This window comes from Lissotriton vulgaris, chromosome 6, assembly GCF_964263255.1.
Source record: "Lissotriton vulgaris chromosome 6, aLisVul1.2, whole genome shotgun sequence".
Classification (NCBI taxonomy): domain Eukaryota; kingdom Metazoa; phylum Chordata; class Amphibia; order Caudata; family Salamandridae; genus Lissotriton; species Lissotriton vulgaris.
In genome coordinates, this window is record NC_141694.1 from 1,242,161,575 (window position 1) to 1,242,180,878 (window position 19,304).

General features: G+C 45.9%; 1 protein-coding gene across 1 annotated transcript in view; it reads left to right on the forward strand.

Moving 5' to 3' along the window:
- KIF26B (kinesin family member 26B) overlaps nt 1-19,304 on the forward strand; it is a 589,601-nt gene that overhangs the window by 113,171 nt on the left and 457,126 nt on the right. The window contains exon 5 of the mRNA XM_086925761.1: nt 17,105-17,271. Coding sequence (XP_086781887.1) covers nt 17,105-17,271 — 167 coding nt within the window. The remainder of the gene's footprint in view (nt 1-17,104; nt 17,272-19,304) is intronic.

Below are 19,304 nucleotides of genomic sequence, written 5' to 3' on the forward strand. Positions count from 1 at the left end.
CACTGTACATGTGTATTTTAAGAAAACAGATTTTAGATATGAAGAAAAGTCTAATTTGGGCCGGCTGTGAATACCCGCAGCACAGTTGTCTACTGAGAGTGGGCTCCACTCACTGTTCTCTTTCAGTTCATGCTGTTGTCTGTTTGGTGTATCATTCCACCTCTTATCGAGTCCTTGCATTGAAATACACGAAGAATTCGATTACATCCATAAAACCCCCCTTATTAGCTTTGCAAATGATTCTTTAATTTTTTGTGTTGATTATCTTGAAAAGATCCAGGGTGGGATACTTTCAGGCTCATAGCGTCTGAAAATAGTGCAACACACACAAAATGATGTATATATCAGAGCAAAGGCTGAACGGTCTGTTGTGATCATTCGTCCACCTGTTTATAGAATGAGCCAAGGAGTTTATTTAGAGAAAAAAAACGAAGATGAATAACAGATGCTTTTATGGCAGTAGAGCAGCACTGCGAAAGTGCCATTACAACTCTTTCTTTAATGCACGCTTATATTGACTGAAAGGTTAGTCTGAGTAGAGTATGTAATCTACGAGAATATTTTTTCAAATAAGAAAGTAAATATTTTTATCAGCCTACTAGACTATATGTTTCTATTTGCATCTATTTGACGTTATTTTATACTATGTGTCACTCGGTCTGTTTTCCTTGACGTGCTCTTATGCATTGTGTGCTTGTTTTATTCCCTCTGAGGGCCCAGATTATTACAGCAGAGAGCTTGAACCAATGCCAAAACATGGCTACTTAATTTTCACAGCTTCCCCATATTATTGCCAGTGCCCACATTGTTGCTCCCTGGAGCACAGTTTATGGCCACAGCAAATATTGGCCATTGTCGGTGGTCAGAGATCATGACAGCAGTGCTAATTAATCATTGCCAAAAGCATGCCCATATCATTGGCCAGATATTTAGACACTGGTACAAGGATCTTTTATGTACTCTTGCTATGGGGTACTCTTATCATGACTAGACATGGTTCTCTAGCTCGCTGCGCCACTGGATCCAAGCTAGCCTGGCTGATGAGAGGTGATACCCCGAAACCGTTTCCAGGATGCTTGTTTCCGGTCCAGGGAGGACCTGGCCTGACAGTTCAGGCTGGACTGTTTCCATGGGGAGCAAAGTTAAGACTGATTTGCATATAGCTGGGTCCAAAACTGGGGTGTTGTGGCAAGCAAAATAAAAATAGATTAAACCCAGATCTGTGACTGGGGGTGAGTGTTTGAAACGTTTCAGCGCTCCGTCCATCATTTTATTTTGTGATGTTGGAACTCCTATCATTGCTTTTGCAATACTATACCTAGGACTTTGCAGTGTACCTCAACAGCTGCCTCACTTTCTACACACCCACACGCCAGCTCCGATCCACCAGCCTCGCCCTCGCCTCCGTCCCACGAATTCGGAAATCCACCGTCGGAGGAAGATCCTTCTCCTACCTGGCAGCCAAGACATGGAACTCCCTCCCCACTCACCTACGGCTGACCCTGGATCACCTCTCCTTCAGGAAACAACTCAAGACCTGGCTGTTCAAGCAGTAGCGACCCCCCCCCCTCAGCGCCTTGAGACCCTCACGGGTGAGTAGCGCGCTATACAAATTCCGTGATTGATTGATTACCCAACCCAGTGGCACAAAATGTCTAGACCATTGCGCCATTCGTCTTGATTGTGGATGTGGAACATGCCGTTGCCATTTCTTGCCTAGATCATTGCCACAACATGATAAGACCAGTTCCAAAGTGTGCCTTGAACTTCTCTCCTCCACTGCCAATCTTGTCCTAGCGGTAGCTAAGAGAGGCATGTCCAGTGTAAGGGCTAATGTGATGGGGTGGTTTCAGATTCCTCATGGTGGAAGGCAGAGAGGAGAGGTACATGTTTGGTAACAAGAACATGAGTGGTGACACTGCGAAAAGCAAGGACATGCTGAAGATACCTCATGCCTGCAGACTTTGTATAGTTTCTCACTGTAAGGCCTTGCAGGCATCCGAGGGTGAGGGATCTATATTTGACCGGCTCACAAATTTGCATATGCCAGTACCTTTGCAGGAGCCCATCTCTTGCAGGACCCACTCCTCTTGCTGAGCCAAAACTGTTAGAGTTTGGAGAAGGGAGCTTGTCTTGGTAGTAACCGAATGGCAACTGAAATTGGCATAAACAAGATTGATTACAAATTAATATCTAGTCGTTTTAGACTGGCTCTTTGTAAATGTTACATGCTCAATAATGGAGTGGGTGATTTCAGATTTCAAGTGATGCCCTTTAGGAAACTAAAAATAAGAGTGGGCTAAATGACAGTGTTGGTGAAGTGATGCCACCAGTATTGGCACTTGGGAAGAGAATCCATAAAAATCTCACCGCTTTACTGCACTGCTGCTCTAAATCCAGCCCATGTGATGTCAACACCAGCCAGACAGTAGAGCATAGAGTAAGACTCTTTCTCATACTCCTCCCTTAACCGAGCCTACGGACACAGTCTATGCAACTCCAGTGAGACCCCATTCGTCATAGCAATTGCATGATTACATGTTAAGTGGTTTATCCTGTTTGAAGTAAATTGAAATGCAGGTAAAATTACTGGTACTCAAGCGTCTGTCAATCATTAAAGATGCCAAGCAATACCTACTCGAGGACTCTACGTAAATATCAATGTACCTGTAACAGAGGGATTTCATTCTATGTTAAAGGTCAGTCACTTTGATCACCTTGAGTACTTTTCCCTTCTTGCTGTGTGGTCACTACTCAACTCAGTGCTTAATTTGGGCCAGTGGATTCTGGTGCTGGGCATCGGCACTTAATTGTCAGCATGGGGCCTGTGACAGTCTGCCACAAGGTGGCGCTGCCTGGCTAATTTAGAGATGACCACAACAGCTATTAATTATTAACTCAATATACAATAAAAATTAATATTACCTGCCACCACGTCATTCTTATAGCTTTGGGGGCATGAAATAGTCTGAATTGCCACACTGTAGGAGTGTGAAGGTTAGTACTTGTGTTACGATCATTGGCAGACATGGCATGGGCAATGTGTAGCACAAGGTACAGCTGCCTCCTGACGAGAGCCCTGCCACTTATTTTGTATGCAGAGTAAGCACTGGTCAACCTCTTTCGAGTCAGTCACTTTGTGGCTTTTGCTTTTTGCATTTCCAGTACCGAACAAATTACGTCCAATTCACAGTTGGATCCTATGAATTACCAGTGTAGTATAATGTTTTTGTGTTAGCATCGACAACAGAATGAGCAAGCTGCGAGGGTCTGGTGGAAATTACTGGTTGTCAGATCCCAGCAGGCTATTTCCAGTACCCGGCTAAATTCCATGGTTCGTGCTTCGAAGCCAGGGCTTGTCCTTTGCATTCAGAGTTCTATGCGGATAAATGGTGAATGACTGAAGGTAACAAAGCTGCTACACTGCATGTATTAGTGCTTGGTTTCCGCGAGTCTTATTATAATGCAAAACATTCGAAGTATTTCCACAAAGTGGTGCTTAATTACCGCATTCCTCTAAATCTGCAGTAATGGTCCTAATGTAGAACAATAATTTCAGCGCCTAGTCAGAGGGTTGTAAGCACTATATAAATACAATTATTTCACATTAGTGAAACTCTCTAAATGAATCAGTAAGAACAAGCTCACCACTCCTTTATCTCCCCTTCGTCACTGAGGAGAAGGCATAGACTAGGTCAGGGTTCTCCAAAGTCGGTCCTAAAAGCCGTGTCCATGCCAGATTTTTAAGATGACTACAATTATCTAAATGGGGGTATGCTAAAAATCTGGCATGGATCCGGTCCTCCAGGACCGACTTTGGAGAACCCTGGACTAGGGGACATGTCACCTTATCGTAAGAATGTATTATTTAAAACCAGCCTACACGCCAAATTTTTTCATGCCTTGATTTGTGCATGATCCGAAGGGGAGCTCTACACCTTCATGAGAATCAGTACTTCTCTGTCAGACCCTTCCATGTTATGGTTCTCGGCTAATTATAAACTGCAGTATATTTTTACAAGATGGCTGCCAGTGAGACCTAAAACTCAGCCGATTTCCCTAAAAAAAATTGCAAGGGATTGTAGTGCTGTAATAATGCCTGGCCCTGTAGGGTCAGCTTGAAGTGTGTAGTTAGCACTTGTGAAACGTTTGAAACAACGATTTGCCTGTTGATGATTAACCCGAATATTTAAGAATGATTAAGGGTTGAAATCAGTGTTTTAAAGTGTCTGGAATTCATGCCTAGGAGCAGATAAAAGGAAATCCTGATCTTGCACACCTAACGCAGTGCCGCTGGAGTATTACAACACAGGTCAGCAAGTTACTCACAGCAGGGTCTTCTTCACCCCGTTATCCCTGCGGTTTTCCTGCATATGATCTCACTAAAAGTGTAACCTCATTAAATGTACTTCACAATACATTCCAGATTCATGATGTGAACATTGCTGTAGAGAAAGAGTGATAAAACTGAAGGGCAGGATGTTTTATAAGAGGTGTAGGTCAATACTATGATGACTCAATTTTTTTTATATACCTGTGCATTTAAAAAGTTTTTTATATGTATTTTAGGATTTTGCCCTTGTGTAATTGTATTTGGACTTCTACACAAAGTGGCAGCTGGAGTGGTCCCTTTTCTTTTTTGGAAAAAATGTGTAAGTAGTGTTGAACATGCCCAAGGTAATAGCCTTTCCCTTTCTTACTACCAGTGAAGCATTCTTGGAGGACACTTATTTGATGGTTAGCACCTCACCCTGTTACCTAACTTTAAAGGAAAAAAACAGCGTTGAGGGTAACACTTGTGCAAAGGAGCATTCTGGGATATATGAACTATGCAACAACGGCGCCAACAACGTACAGTAGCTGAGTTACCATGGCCGTATCTAAAACAGAATTCTGATCGCAATACTTTTTAAATCTGATGCCTACTTCTTTATTACATTTCCCAGCTTTAAAAATTGGGTTTAGGCTTATTTCATTTGAAAGGCTGGCATTGTTCCCACTGCTTCTTCTGTTTATTATTAAATGTGCATGCTGGTGCTTCGCCTTATTGATTCCACCCTGGCGAGACTGAAAAGTAGCCAACATGCAGCGGGGGTTAAGTTTGTCTCATTAAAGAGTGGTGGGCCAGGTTTATTTGGACAACTCATGGCCTGGAGTAGTGATGTTAGCTCTGATTGAGTTCTACCTGGTGCAGGTCTTCATAAAAGGTTATCGGAGCTAGTCTGTCCATCACTAGTGTAAGAACAGGAAATACCCTTCAAGAAATAACAAATTAAGGTACAATCCAGTGGGTTAGGAAAACAGCTGTTGCATAGAGGTCCTTGTGACACATATTTACCTCTTATGCTGCACAGTCAGTTTCAACCCACCGAGATTTATTTTTTTATTGCGTGAAATTATAATATCAGCACTGAAGTTGAGCAAAGTATACAACTCCAAAAATGTGATTGTGGGAGAACTTTCCTGGCAACTCTCTTTCTGGAATATAACATCTTCTCCTAAAAGTACGTCCTGCTGTGTTTTTATCCCTGTAATAAATCCTACTTTTGGCAGGTTTTTTATCAGCTGCTTTTTTTTAACCTTGGCAATATTCACATAGCTCGCAATGCATTATTAAAATCTTCACAAAGGTGGACTAGGCGAAAGATCAAAACTTTGCCCACCCGCAGTTTTAACAAAGGAAGGTTTTGTAGTTCTGTTGAAACTGGAAAAATGCAACAAATCATTACAGCTCAGTGGGATTTAGAAGTGCATTGAGCCCTTAGCGAGGCAGATGTTGGGAGATGGTGGGGTGGGTACAGACAATAAATTACTGTTCAAAAGAATGCTATTTCTGATTTCTCATCACCAGTATACCAGTCGAGTGGCACACTATGCTAAGCACAGACTTTTAGCTTATGTGTTTTTAAGCCACACTCTTAATTACACTGGTCACACCCCTTCGAGAGATCCCTCCCCCAGTTTTTTCATCCAACTTAAAACACTGCCTGTTAGTATAAAGGTAAAATTGCCAAATAAAAGTTAGGTTGCAAAACGTTGGTGTGCAACTTGCACCGGCTCTTTGCGACCTTCCTTTTCGTACATCTGGCCCTATATGATGTAGAGCATGTGGATCCTTATGATGAGGGGCACTTTCCAGAGTACGCAGTAGACCCTGGTCAGTGTGGCAAAATCTATGATCACCTGTTCTCCCAATCTCGCCCCTAAAGCAGACAGCTAGGCCAAATGTTTTGTGTGACTCGTGTCCTTAGTTCAAACTATACCTAGAATGCAGGCAAATAACATTTTCTGATTTGCAGACTTCAATCATTCAGCAGAGGATTCCAATTAGGATCTTTGCTCTAGTTACTATGCCTTGTAGACCCAACCACCCAGCAGTGCTCCTTTTAGCTCCCCTGTTTTGTACTCCTTTTTAGGCCGAGCCTGGGCGGCGCATGTGCTGCTCTGCGAGGCATGCTGTATTGAGGTACGGCATAGAAGTTCCACCCATTTCCTGCCCATCTTTTCAATTGCCTCCTGTTACTGTCCTTGCAAAATTGTTGCTTTTCAATTGTAAATAGGCCTAGTAGTCCCTCCTTGATACAGCCTTGTCTGCATTTGTAACTTTCCTTAACGACTGGACTTTTTACTTGTGCTGTTACACGGTCTGCTTTACAAGTTGGTGAACGCTATTTTCTTAAATGATCTTCCCCTATTCCACCCACGACCTCGCAGCAGGCCGTCTGCTTGTATATTATTTGTTTTTAAATTATAGCATGGTCTGCTTTAACTATAGCGGCCACACTTATTTAATTATTCAACTTACAGCGTGGGCCGCTTTCAGTTTAGCGTTCGCGCGTGCTTAATTGTTTCATTTACAGCACGGGCTGCTTTAACTTTAGCGGCTGCGCTTATTTATTTATTTAACAGCGCAGGCCGCTTTCACTTTAGCGGCCGCACTACAGAATCTTTTAAATTCCTTTTTTTTCTACTTTGTGAAAGCACACCATAGGCAAGTAGTGTCTGAAGAAAGGGGCGCGGCCACCATTAGAGAGGTCTCGCATTTGCGAGAGTTTTTAGCAATTGGAATTAAAAATGACAATGCCTTTTGTATATGTGTTGCTTCAAAAAACACATAAATAAAAGGCATCGTCATTTACAAGGACAATAGCTTAAACGCTTGCAAATGCGAGACCTATGGCATCGAAAATGCTTGTTGTAAAGTGCTCCGAAGACGCCTGCTGAACACAGGAGTGCTTTAGTACACTTTAAGAATACATAATAGCCAGTGCAACTCCTTTGGCGTCTTTCCTCTATCACTTGTTTGCAAGCCTTCCACATAGTCTTATCTGGCCTTTCACAAGCCCATCCCTTTTGTTGGCGCTTTCTGTGCAACTGAAGAAGACAATCAGGGCGACTGGCAAAGGTCTTAGAAGAGGAACAGCTTTTTAATTTGTACAAGTGTCACATTCTCCCTTGTAAATAAAAGGAGACCACTTGTGTTATTTGATCCTGGGTGATTTATATAGCTTTTATTAATGATGTATAGCTTTTTATTGTGCTAATGATGAATGGGAGAACTGAATAACTGGCACGTGCATTTACAATGACAAATTATAGGCCAATGTAATTTAATCTGTCTGTGCAGGTTTACAAAGGTTTTCAAGTAATTGCGTCCAGTGTTTATGTCAAACAGAATTACTGCACTTTAACACATAGATGCTGCTTTGTGGGTTGATTTTGTTTAGAACAATATGACAAAGTACAGAGAAACGACACATCAAAGAGACTTTATTGGGTTAAAATTGCAAAGATGCTTGGGTCACTTAAAACAACGGGACTTAGATTATACACAATAGATTTATATATGTATGCCTCATGCCTGGCAAATTGCGAAACCTAAAACGAGGTGGTAACTCATTCGCAAAGGAGAAGCTGTCCCCCCGTTGGACCAATTTCCCTTTGAATCGCAAAGTGGTGTCACAATTCACGAATTACCAACATTTACTGAAGTCTTTCTCTTAAATTACAGATTTCCATGTTGGGCCGAGAAATATTTGTAGATGTGTAAGAATATATCCGTGGTCATGTATTAATAACTTATAATACAGCACTTGTTTCATACAGCATTCGTTTAAGCATTTTTGCTTTCTAGGGTTATAAATAATGTGTTCTGTGGACCTATATTACCATCGTAGGCTTCAGGCTACAAACACAAACCACTGCGCCTTTTTTACTATCACTTTTGTTTAAATCGTTTTTATTAACGTTTTGCACATTATTAATAAAGCATACAGTCAGAGCAACGCTCATGTAGCAGGTGGAAGAAGAAAGAAAAAGTGATTGCCAGTAGCATGGTGCACAGTAACTAGTAGCAACAGGAAGAATGGAGATGTAAGGTATGGTGAGTACATCAAACAGTGAGGCAATATCTGTCGCAGGGAGGCTAGGTCCCAAGGCAGAAGCACCAGTTCCTCAAGAGCGAAGAGTAAGCCTTTCCTCTCCCCAGGGATACCGTCACCCTGTGACAGACGAGGTAATGTAAATGTAATGTAAATTGATACTTGTATAGTGCACTACTCACCTGCAAGGGTCTCAAGGCTTTCCCTGTGAGGCGTCCACTCCTGGGCACCCCCAAGGTGGAGGCCAGGCATCCTTAGCATTGTGGGGGCCGTTGTGGAGATTAAGCAAGCTATTGCCCAGAGTTGCAGAGTGGGACTCCATGATTGGAATAGGCACCGAGGCGAGAATTATCCGGTCCGTGGAATTTTGAGCCCAAGACCCGTCGAGGCGGGGAATTGAACCCTGGTCCCGGGCTAGACTTCTGCATCAGGGTCTGCCGCTCTAATCATTGAGCCACACTTCTCCATCGAGGCACACTAAGGAGACACTAGTACCCCCAGGGAGTGAAGAGACGAAGTTGGATCAGCAGGGAATCTTCAATCGTGACCAGCAGGAAGGATAACTAACCCAAATAGACACTGGAATCCTACAGAAGGAAATCACAAGGAGGTAAGAATTAAACGCAGGTGAGAGTAACTTTCTTCTTAAGAAAAGGGCAAAACACAATGTTAAAAAACAAGTGACAAAGGTAATAAAGTAAATGGTTTCCAATGAACAGTCCTCAAACAGCCAAGTTCGCCATTACACTGGATGATTCAAAGGCACACGTCTGCCATGAGTGAAAATCCCCTGGATTCTGGAATGAAAAGCACAGAGGCAGAAGTTCATGAGAGCGAGCGCATTTTTCTGCTAACGCTTTATGAAAAGCAACGTGAGCGAACTTGACCTATTAGCAACCTGGACAGCCCTAGCAGAACGGTCTGAGTACACGGAGGCAAATGGGAGCAAAGTATCAGCCTTGTCACTGACTGCAAGTGTAGATAGCCATCCGGGCTCTCTCAGACAATGTTGCCACTTACATGCACCCCCGGGGGGATAAATAAACGGCTGGAAGCCGCTCGGGGTCTTCCAGCCACGAAAGTAAAACCAACTGTGTTGTGCCTCCATTCTAGCGCTGCTGCGGCCTAGCTACACCCCAGGCCCCGCTGCGCTACATTGGTGATGAGGCCGGTTGCACCCCTCGCATGCTTTTGGCCTACCTCGCGGTTTTCCCGCTGGGTGCGTGCGGAGCACACCCGCGCCGCTCCTGTCTATCCGACACCTGCTGCTCCAGGATGCCCCATCGCTCACAGCCTCGATCTTCGAAGCGCCTACCCGCCTCGACGACGACCTGACCCTCTCCCGCCCACGCGTCTCCCTGCCCAACGGGAGCGCATTTAGCTGGCGGCGCTTTGCTGTGGCCTGCATCTTGCGGGTAAGTGCGCGAGTGCTGGGGGCCCCTCGCCGTGTCCGGGCTGCCCCTCCCACACGGAGCCGCTCTCGGAGCCGCATGTGATCCCGTGCTCCTCCTGTGCCTCAGTGCCGCATCCGGGCCCCTCGGCCTGCATTGGAGCAGCGAGGCCCCGGATTGGGCTGCCCCATCCGCTGCCTGCGCTTGGAACAGCGCGCTACTGCGGAGGCTCGAGTGACTTCCGCCCCCAAGCCCTGGTGTCACAGAGAAGGGCTCTGCTACTCCCTGTGTGTGGAGACCATCTCTCTCTCAAAAAAAAAAGAGAAAAAGAAGGTACACAGAGTTGGGCATCCAGGGACCACAGAAAGGGCTGCACCTCTGAATCAGGCTGGACAGGGGTGGAGAACTGAAAACACTGGGGAGAAAAACACACGGCAAGAGAAAAGCACACACAGACCGGCCACAGTGATGCTTTCTCTCCCCTGCAAAACTGTGCAAGAGGGCTAACTGCGCCCCCCAACCTGCACACACACAGAGCTGCTGCACGGTCTGCAACACAGGACCACGTGCTGAAGCACAAGCCTAGGAGCTACACGTCAGCACGCAAGGTGCGCACTTGTGCTCACGCACCGTCGCTCGGCCGTAATGAGCAATCCACCGGCGACAGGTGCTGCCGCCCAGCAAGATGGAGGAAGCAATCCAGTCGTTGGTGCCAATCCACCACCCCGGTGCATACCCACACTGCAGTTGTACCGCTACCCCCCTTCAGTGAAGCCTCAGACCCCGCTACTGCCGCGCCAAGATGGAAGGCCTGGGTCGGACGACTCAGCCACTACTTCAAGGGGACAAGGGAAACGGACGGCACCGTGAAACGGTCACTCCTCATCTACTACGGGGCGCGGAGATCTATGATCTGTTCGAGACGCTCCCCAACACCGGAAATGAAGATGACTACGAGGGGGCGGACGCCGTGCTCAATAGACACTTTGACCCACAGCTCAACCACGATTTTGAGAAGTTCAAGTTCAAGAGCACCTGGCAGACCGATGCCTAATCCGTAGATATGTTCTATGCGCGGCTACGCCTGCTGACTAGCACGTGCCCCTTCACAGACCAGCGGGATGAAATCCGTGATCAGATTATCCATTGGTGCCACTCAAAGCTCCTGCGGAAGCGAATCCTCCGGTAACCTGGAATCTCGCTGGACATGGTCCTGGTCCTAGCCCGCTCCCACGAGCTGTCGGACGCCAGGGCAGAAGAGATGGAAGCCGCCCTACATACACCGGTCGCCACATCACAGGCGCCCAGGCACCCGCCAATCAAGGAGGAGAAGGTGGATGCAATCCAGAGGCTCCCCACGATGCCTTGCCAGGTGCCTAGACCGCCACCAGGTGGACCGTGTGGATACTGTGGCGAGGATCACCCCGCGACGTCTGCCTGCCGGGCGAAAGGGAAAACTTTCTCTCGCTGCGGAAGGCTAAACCATTGTGCCAATTGTGCCGCGGTGGGTGATTCCGACCAACATTATCGAAACCCAGAAGCATGTCCCAGCGTGTTCGCCAAATCTCCCTTGACGACTCACCGTCCGTGCCGGATGACCAACCACAGGAACGACGCCCCATGTATCAGGACGAGGACAACGAAGAAGTGCTTGTGGTGTCGTATGTAAGCAGGACAGGGACTCGTCGAAGACCACCTCCCACGTGCTCAGTCTCCATCGAAGGCTCTGCCATACAAGCACTCATCGACACTGGGGCATCTCTCAATATGATGGACTCCGACTAGTACGACCGCCTGTCATCGCGACCTCCTCTTGCACCGTCCACTGCACGAATCTACACGTGTGGAGGGACAGACCCGTTTCCTCTCCGTGGCGTAATTCAGACCACCGTTTCAAGTGGAAGTTACTCCACCGAGGCAAGGTTCCACATCACTGAGGGTAAAATAGGGAACCTTACTCAGCTGCCACACGGCCGAAGACCTAGAACTTGTCTTCTTCGCCAACCAGATCCATGAATCCCATGCGGAAGCGATGTTGAAGGAGTTTCCGGCTCTCTTCAAAGGACTTGGGAAACTCAAAGGCAAGAGGTTCAAGCTCCACATTGACCCTTCGGTATGGCCTGTGGCCCTTAGGCACAGTCGGGTGCCCTTCAACCTACGCCCGCAAGTGGAGGAGAAGCTGAGAAAGCTCGAAGAGCTAGATGTAATCGAGAAGGTCTCTGGTCCTACTCCGTGGATGTACCCGCTGGTCGTGGCACCCAAACCCAAGTAACCAGGAGCCATTCCACTCTTTGTCGAGACTGCCAAATACTGCTGTGAAGAGAGAACGTCACATCACCCCCACAATGGACGATATTGTGGTGGACCTAAATGGAGCCAAGTGGTTCTCCAAACTAGACCTGAACGCCGGCTACCATCAGCTGGAACTGGAGCCCGAGAGCCAGTATATTACCACCTTCTCGATGTACGTTGGCCTACGTAGGTACAAGAGGCTCAGCTTTGGAGTGTCGTCAGCCACCGAAGGCTTCCAAAATGCCATCCGGGAAGCACTGCCGGGGCTGAAAGGGGTGAACAACCTCAGCGATGATATCCTCGTGTTCTCTACCACGCTCGAGGAACACCACTCGCACCTCCGAGCCACTCTGAAAAGGTTGGCAGACGGTGGGATAACTCAGCACAAATCCAAATGCTCATTTTATCAAGAGAGCGTCTATTTCTTTGGGTACACATTCACCTAAGAAGGACTCCTAGTGGGTCCGAAGAAAGCCGAAGCCATCCGATAGGCAAGCACGCCTCGAAACCCCACCATACTGAGGAGCTTCCTCGGCATGGCTACGTACTGTGGACGCTTCATCCCCAATCTTGCAGCCATGTCTGCACTGCGCATCCTTACGCGTCCTTACGCGCCATGATCACAAGTGGGAGTGGACGCTGGCGGCCAACAAAGCGTTCTAGGACATCAAAGCGGGATTGCTGGACAAAACCGTGATGGCCTACTTCCACCCAAGACGACGAACGGAACTGGTCGTCGATTCCAGGCCTGTAAGCCTAGGTGCGGTCCTCCTTCAAGAACACGGCCCAGAGGTGTGGTAGCCAGCTGCCTATGCCAGCAAAGCTCTCACCGACACCGAGACCAGATACGCCAAAATCGAGAGGGAGGCATTGGCTATCAAATTGGCGTGCCAGCACTTCGACCTGTATCTGTGCGGCCTGGAGTTCCAAGTTGTGACTGACCACAAACTGCTGCTCCCGCAGTTTGCTGGCTCATCCCGGCTAGCACCCCCAAGGATCGAACGATGGGCGGTGCAGCTGCAAGCCTACAACTAAAGAAGTAGTCTACTGCCCAGGGGCCCACAACCCTGCCTATCTGTCTCGTCACCGGAGTCCACGATGCCATCCGACCCGTCGGCGGATGCCTGCAGCCCCGATGCGTTTGTCAACATGGTGTCACAAGGAGCGTGTTCCAAAGCCATGACACTTAAAGAAATTGGCTGCGCCACTCAAGAAGACCCCACTCTCTCCCAAGTCCGAGGAGCACTGGAGAAAAATGGATGGGCCCACTTCATGGACGGCGCTCGCGTCCTATGGCTGGAGGTCAGCCACGCCCGCCGCCAACTGTGGCAAGTTCGGAGCGAACTAAGTGTGGGGAAAGAAGGAGTCGTTCTGAGTGGACACCTGATTGTGGTTAGGGAGAGTCTTCAGAAAAGGGTCCTTGTGCTGGCACACGTTGGCCATCAAGGAATGGCGAAGACCAAAGCCAGGTTACGGGACAAGGTCTGGTTCCCGGTGATGGACCCCATGGTAGAGGAGGTGGTAAGGCAGTGCCATGCCTGCACGATCACTGGAGGGGACCCAGTGCCAGCACCTATGATCACGGAAGAACCAAGCAAGACTCTGTGGACGCATCTCAGCCTGGATTTTGAGAGTTTCCCAGATGGACGTCACATGCTGGTCATGGTTGACTAATTCTCGAAATTCCCAATCGTTGAAGGGGTGTCGTCGACAGCTTTCCCCGTGTGAAGAGAGTCCTGGACAGAACCTTCGCAATGTTGGGACTACCGGAAGAGGTAAAGTCCGACAATGGACCCCCTTTCCAGGAGGCGAGCTTTCCAGGAGTTCCTCGAAAGTCTAGCGGTTCGCCATAGGAAGAGCACCCCGTTATGGCCCCAAGCGAATGGGGAAGTGGAACGTCTATTGAGGACAATGAACCGCACGTTGCGCATCGCAGTGGAGAATGGAGAAGACCCTGAAACAGCTCTTGACCAGTTCCTCAGTGCGTACCGACAGACCCCTCATAGCACCACCAAGTGTGCTCCGGCTCATCTCCCGTTTAAGACCTCCAGGACCTGGTGACAGTGGGGCTCTGAGACAGAGGGGCTAAGTCAGCTGTCGTTTTTTTCTATCACTTGGACCACCTTACTAATATTTAGTTATATTCATTTATTAAGACTTTTCTGTCCATAATTCCCAGAAATTACCCATGTCCCAATTTCATGCTGAAACATTTACGTCTTTCATATAAAACAGCAAAGCTACATAAAAAGTGTGCAAGTTAAATAGAAAAACCTCATTTAGAAAAAGAACAATTAAAAAATGTGAAGCGTCTTACAAGGACTGAAATAAGGCAACAGCAATATCAACCTCATTAGACTCTGAGTCCTGTAGCTAATCAAAGGCTAATTAGAGCATTGGAATGTTGGGGGCTCTATTGAAAGCAATGGAGTGCTCCGGGCTTCTAATGGCCGGTAGAAGCCCGGAGCTCCAACATTACAATGTTTGCTCACAGCTGTTGCTGTGTACAAAAGGCCTCACGGAGCCTGAGGGGATTTAACCTGTTGACTGCATAGCGAATTCCGCTGCGGTGCGGGTGATTTAATGAGTGGGTGTGTTTCGGACGGACCCCGGCCGTACTCCGCACACACCCACTGTGACGTCGGATGGTCCCCGGCACCGAACGGGTTAAATCCCCTTATGCCCCATAAGGCCTTAGTTTACAAATTAGAACATTCTGCCCTCTAGGGGTGGAATGTTCAAATAGCCTTCAAGTCCTCTGTAGCGGGCTCTATCTGCCTAAAAGGCCCACTGCCTTGCTAAAGGCACCCGCCTTCGGATCCGGCCTTTAACACTGCAGCAGAGCTTTTAACCCCTTGACCGCGGCGCATATTCTGCCGCGGCACTGGGGAAATGAGTGGGCGGGGTTCGGACGGCCCCCGGCCTTCCTCGCACATGCCCACTGTGATGTCGGACAGCCGGGGGCCTACCGATGCCTGCAAGGGGTTAATGGCCAGTTAATGGCCGGTAGAGTGCGCTACGGTGGGCTCTAAGGCTATATTAAACAATGTGTAACCAGTCCTTTAAGAACATGGTTTTTAGGCATTTTGTCAGTGTTACCTTCCATATTGTGCAAAGAAGCAAAATAAGTGCTAAATCATTAGATCTACGCAACTGTTTGCCGCATTTTGTCAATATGTCGGCACCTGATCGATCAATTATGGTAGTTAGTTTGCACCCTCATCCGAAATAAAAGAAACTCACGGCATAAGTTGGGACTTGGAAGCATTTGACTATTCCCGGAGTCACCTTAGTTTAATAAAATGAACCAGAGATTTTTTTCACTTTCAATAAACAATATGTATCAATATTACAGGCTCATGATTAAGTCACCTGGTCGTTATCAGATACATATATTTAAATATATTGTTAGGTGGTCAGGACCATAGACCAACATATTGTTTCCTAAAATTGTTCCAGAGTGTTGTGGATAAAAATCAGCATTTTAGAACAGAAGTATTATTTCTCTCTATGGGGTGGGTCTTCATTATTTTCTCTGTGCCGCCGAAGAGGCAGTACAAGGCCAGTAATACTACTTGCACTTGTCACAGTGTTTCTGAGACTGAAATTGCCTGCCGCTATTCAGAGCCGGGGTAGGGGAGGTTTGACCACGCCCCCTACATGCACCTTTTATGGAACCCACCGGGGTGAGTCTTCTCAACAGTGTTTATGCTCTACACACATCACAAAGAATGCTTGGATTGAAAAACATGGGGGACCCTGTAGGCAATTTTCAAATATACCCCAGGGCTATTGTCTCCTATTGGAAGACTAAGAAGGGGTGACACAAACATTAAAGCTTGAGGGAACTTGCTAGACAACAAATAAGGAGAGAAATGCCCTTTTAAGTTTCTAAAAGTTCTACATCTTCCACTAGTACAAGACTGTTTGACCGGCTTCCTGCATCTACATTTTGAATTAGGGTGACCACTAACCTTACCTTCAGGTAACTATAGATACTGATTTTAGTCCTGAATGTCTGGGTGATATCCTAAAGCATTTTGGGTGTTGTAGTCTTTATTTGCTTCCATTGAAATAACTTGACTAACACACCTGAATCAGTGATCTGTTGGTGAAAACGTCAGGACTCGAGACTGTGACCGTAATGACCAAGAGCCAGGTGGTTAACTTATTTTGGATGCCTGGGAAACATAGGGAATTACACCGGGTGGGCTCACACAGATGTTACACCATAGAAAGTAAAGGTAGTATGAGATAAAGAAAATATTGAGGGGGTAGTCTTTGAAGCTGCTGTGTACACTCAAACAATGCTGTCCTTTAAAATGGCCATCCCCCACCACTTTTGCTGTTCCCCATGGGCAAGCTTTGTAAAATGAATACGGATCAGTCTCAGTCTCAGTCACAGCAGCCAGACTCTGGAATTCACTTCCGCTCCCAATTAGATTAAGTCACTTTCTTTATTCCTTCCGCAAAGGTTTAACCGCATCGCTGCGGCGGTCATTTTTGCGCTGCGCGGCTTTTTTACAAAAGCCGCATTACATGACGAGCACACGCCCCCCGTGGCTGATGATGAGCTGAGCTCGTCATCAGCATCGAAGGGGTTAAAGACCTGGCTGTTCACCCAGTAAACCCTCAGGAATTATATCAGTAGAGCCACGAGTTGAGTTTTCAGCGCCGAGACGCCCACGGGCATTCGTTCGCGCTTTACAAATCTCATAAATAAATAAATCAGTCTACATTTTCAGTAAAATGGCTTCTCCTTCTGTCCATGTAGAAGCCAAAGCCCACCACATAAAAAACTAAGTTATATTATTTTGTTTATTCCATTAGAGTAAATCACTTCTTGTCTCAGTCAGCTGTACAATTTCTCAGAACCTACAAATGATATTTTACATGATGAGGTTGGATAATGTGCATTGCGCCGTACAAACAATGAAACAAAATGGCTGACCTAAAGAGTTAGGTTGAGGTGATGGTGAGGATTGAATCCCAGGGCTTCCGTCTGTCTAATGAGCCATTTCGCCTCTCTTTCAATTGCAGATCTCTCAGCTGATGACCGAGACTGGCCGGGAGGGGTTGACGGAGGCTGCGCTGAATCGCTACAATGCAGACAAGCCCTCCTTGTACAGCTTCCCTGCCTCCCAGAGCACCTATGTCGCTAGCGAAGCCTCTACTGGCACCTCCGTGGCGGCCTCTTTCTTCGCCAGGTACTATATATGCTGTATTGTTGCCTCAGTTCAAGCAGAATTGTCCACTTAATGCCACCAATGAGATGCAGTATACTACTGTTGCGAGCATCGTCTATGATCATTTTGAGCTACAAAAGTGATTAACTTTCTTCCTTAAAGTTTGTTTCATATCTTCAAATCTGCATGGCCATCTTTGATTGGCAAAAACTAGTATGAACATATATTTGAGCTGCTGATGTTTATTGTCTTGAATAGGAGTTGTGGGTCAACAAAAGAGAACTCAACATAATAGAAAGACCTGAATCAGTGTATCTTTTCCTGGAAATCTAAAAATATTGTTAAATGTTTTAAAAGCAGCAAAGCATCGACTAAAATAAACTTGTTCAAGGTTTACCAGCTATTTGACAACTAGTTTTCGATTTAATCTCAGAATACTTTCAACCCTATTAACTGGCTTCCAAACTGTCAGAATGATTCTGTGTCAATCTTGAATTGATGATATGATATGAAGAGGGAGATATAATTTGGTGACATTTATTCTCATAGCACAACACAAATGACTTGTCAAGTACATGCCGATTGACGGACACAGTGACATAGATAGTATCCCAGATTAGCCTCTGTACTAATGAATTTTGGCAAAACCCTATAAAAGACTTCCAATATTTATCAACAAAGCAAAGCACTGTCTTCAGAGAGACATCTAAACCTGCACTTTTTGTACCTGACACTTCAGAGGGCTTCATGTGTAATTAATTGTCAGCATGCCTCTTGCTCAGACATCTTCTAAAGGGCCCTAAACCAAAGCCATTGAAATAGACTCCTATGGGTCTAAGTTTCCATAGTTATGGTACTGATGCAGTAAGCTTATATAAAATGTTCCTAAATCATACAAAAATGTAAATGCCTAGCTTGTATGTACTGTACTTAATTATAGACACTGGGGTTTCACCTGTTTCTAATTACTAACATATTTTGCAACCAGTTTGATTTATGTGGAAAGAAAGTAAAGTGTGGGAGCTGGAGTCTTCTGGTCAGACAATCAGAACTTTAGAATAAAACACTTGTACAGTTGTACTTTTGAATGTGTGACATTATTTCTGAATATATATGTGGTTTGGTGATCTCAATGTTTACTGCAAGCATATATGATACATTTGAATCAGTCAATAAATAAGCCAAAGTACATGGAAGTGCTAGAAATGAAAGTGAAAAAAATACGTACGCAAACACATGCATAAAAAATAAAATATATATATATATAAAATGATATCTATATACGTTAATACATGATTACAGAATCATAGTAGGAAGTCTGTGACTGTGGTTCAGCCGCTCTTTCTGTTCTATTGAAAATGCATTTTTTAGGTTGTTAATAACTTTGGCACCTTTTGACGGATCTGCACGAAATTGGCATTTAGCATTCATTAACCTTCATTTCAACTTCTGCAATGATTTAATAGCATTTGCCTACGTTTATCATTAGTCTGCCGGTGTAATGCATTTGGAGTTGATTTTAGATCCATAATTTCCACATTTTGAATTTGGGAACTTTGTGTGAGGAGAAAAAGGAAATGTGTTTTAGATCCATAATTTCCACATTCTGAATTTGTGAACTGTTGGTTGTGAGGAGAAGAAGGAAATATGCATAGTATTTTTGATTTGTCGTTTATCTACATGAAACATTTACGACAGTGGTTCGTGTTTGTACTCACTCGAGTTAAACCTTATTGACTGGTTTTGGTACACGTTTGATATAAAAGAGTTATTGATGGTTCTTCTGTGGTGCTTTTGCTTTCTTTGAGCTTTCAGCACATCTTTGGGTCCTATGGGAAATTTCATAAAGCAGGCTTCCTTAAGCCATAAAGAGATGTTTGTTCATCGATTTCTGGAAGACAGCCAGAAGCGCAATGCTTCACAAGAGCCCCATGATTTCCCATTGTGCACCATCACAGAAGGGCAATCGATGTCCAAGTTCACAGCTTTCCAACATGGTTCTAGGGTGCAGTGTAGTGAACACAGATTGAATTTGCAGTGAGACTCAGGAGCTT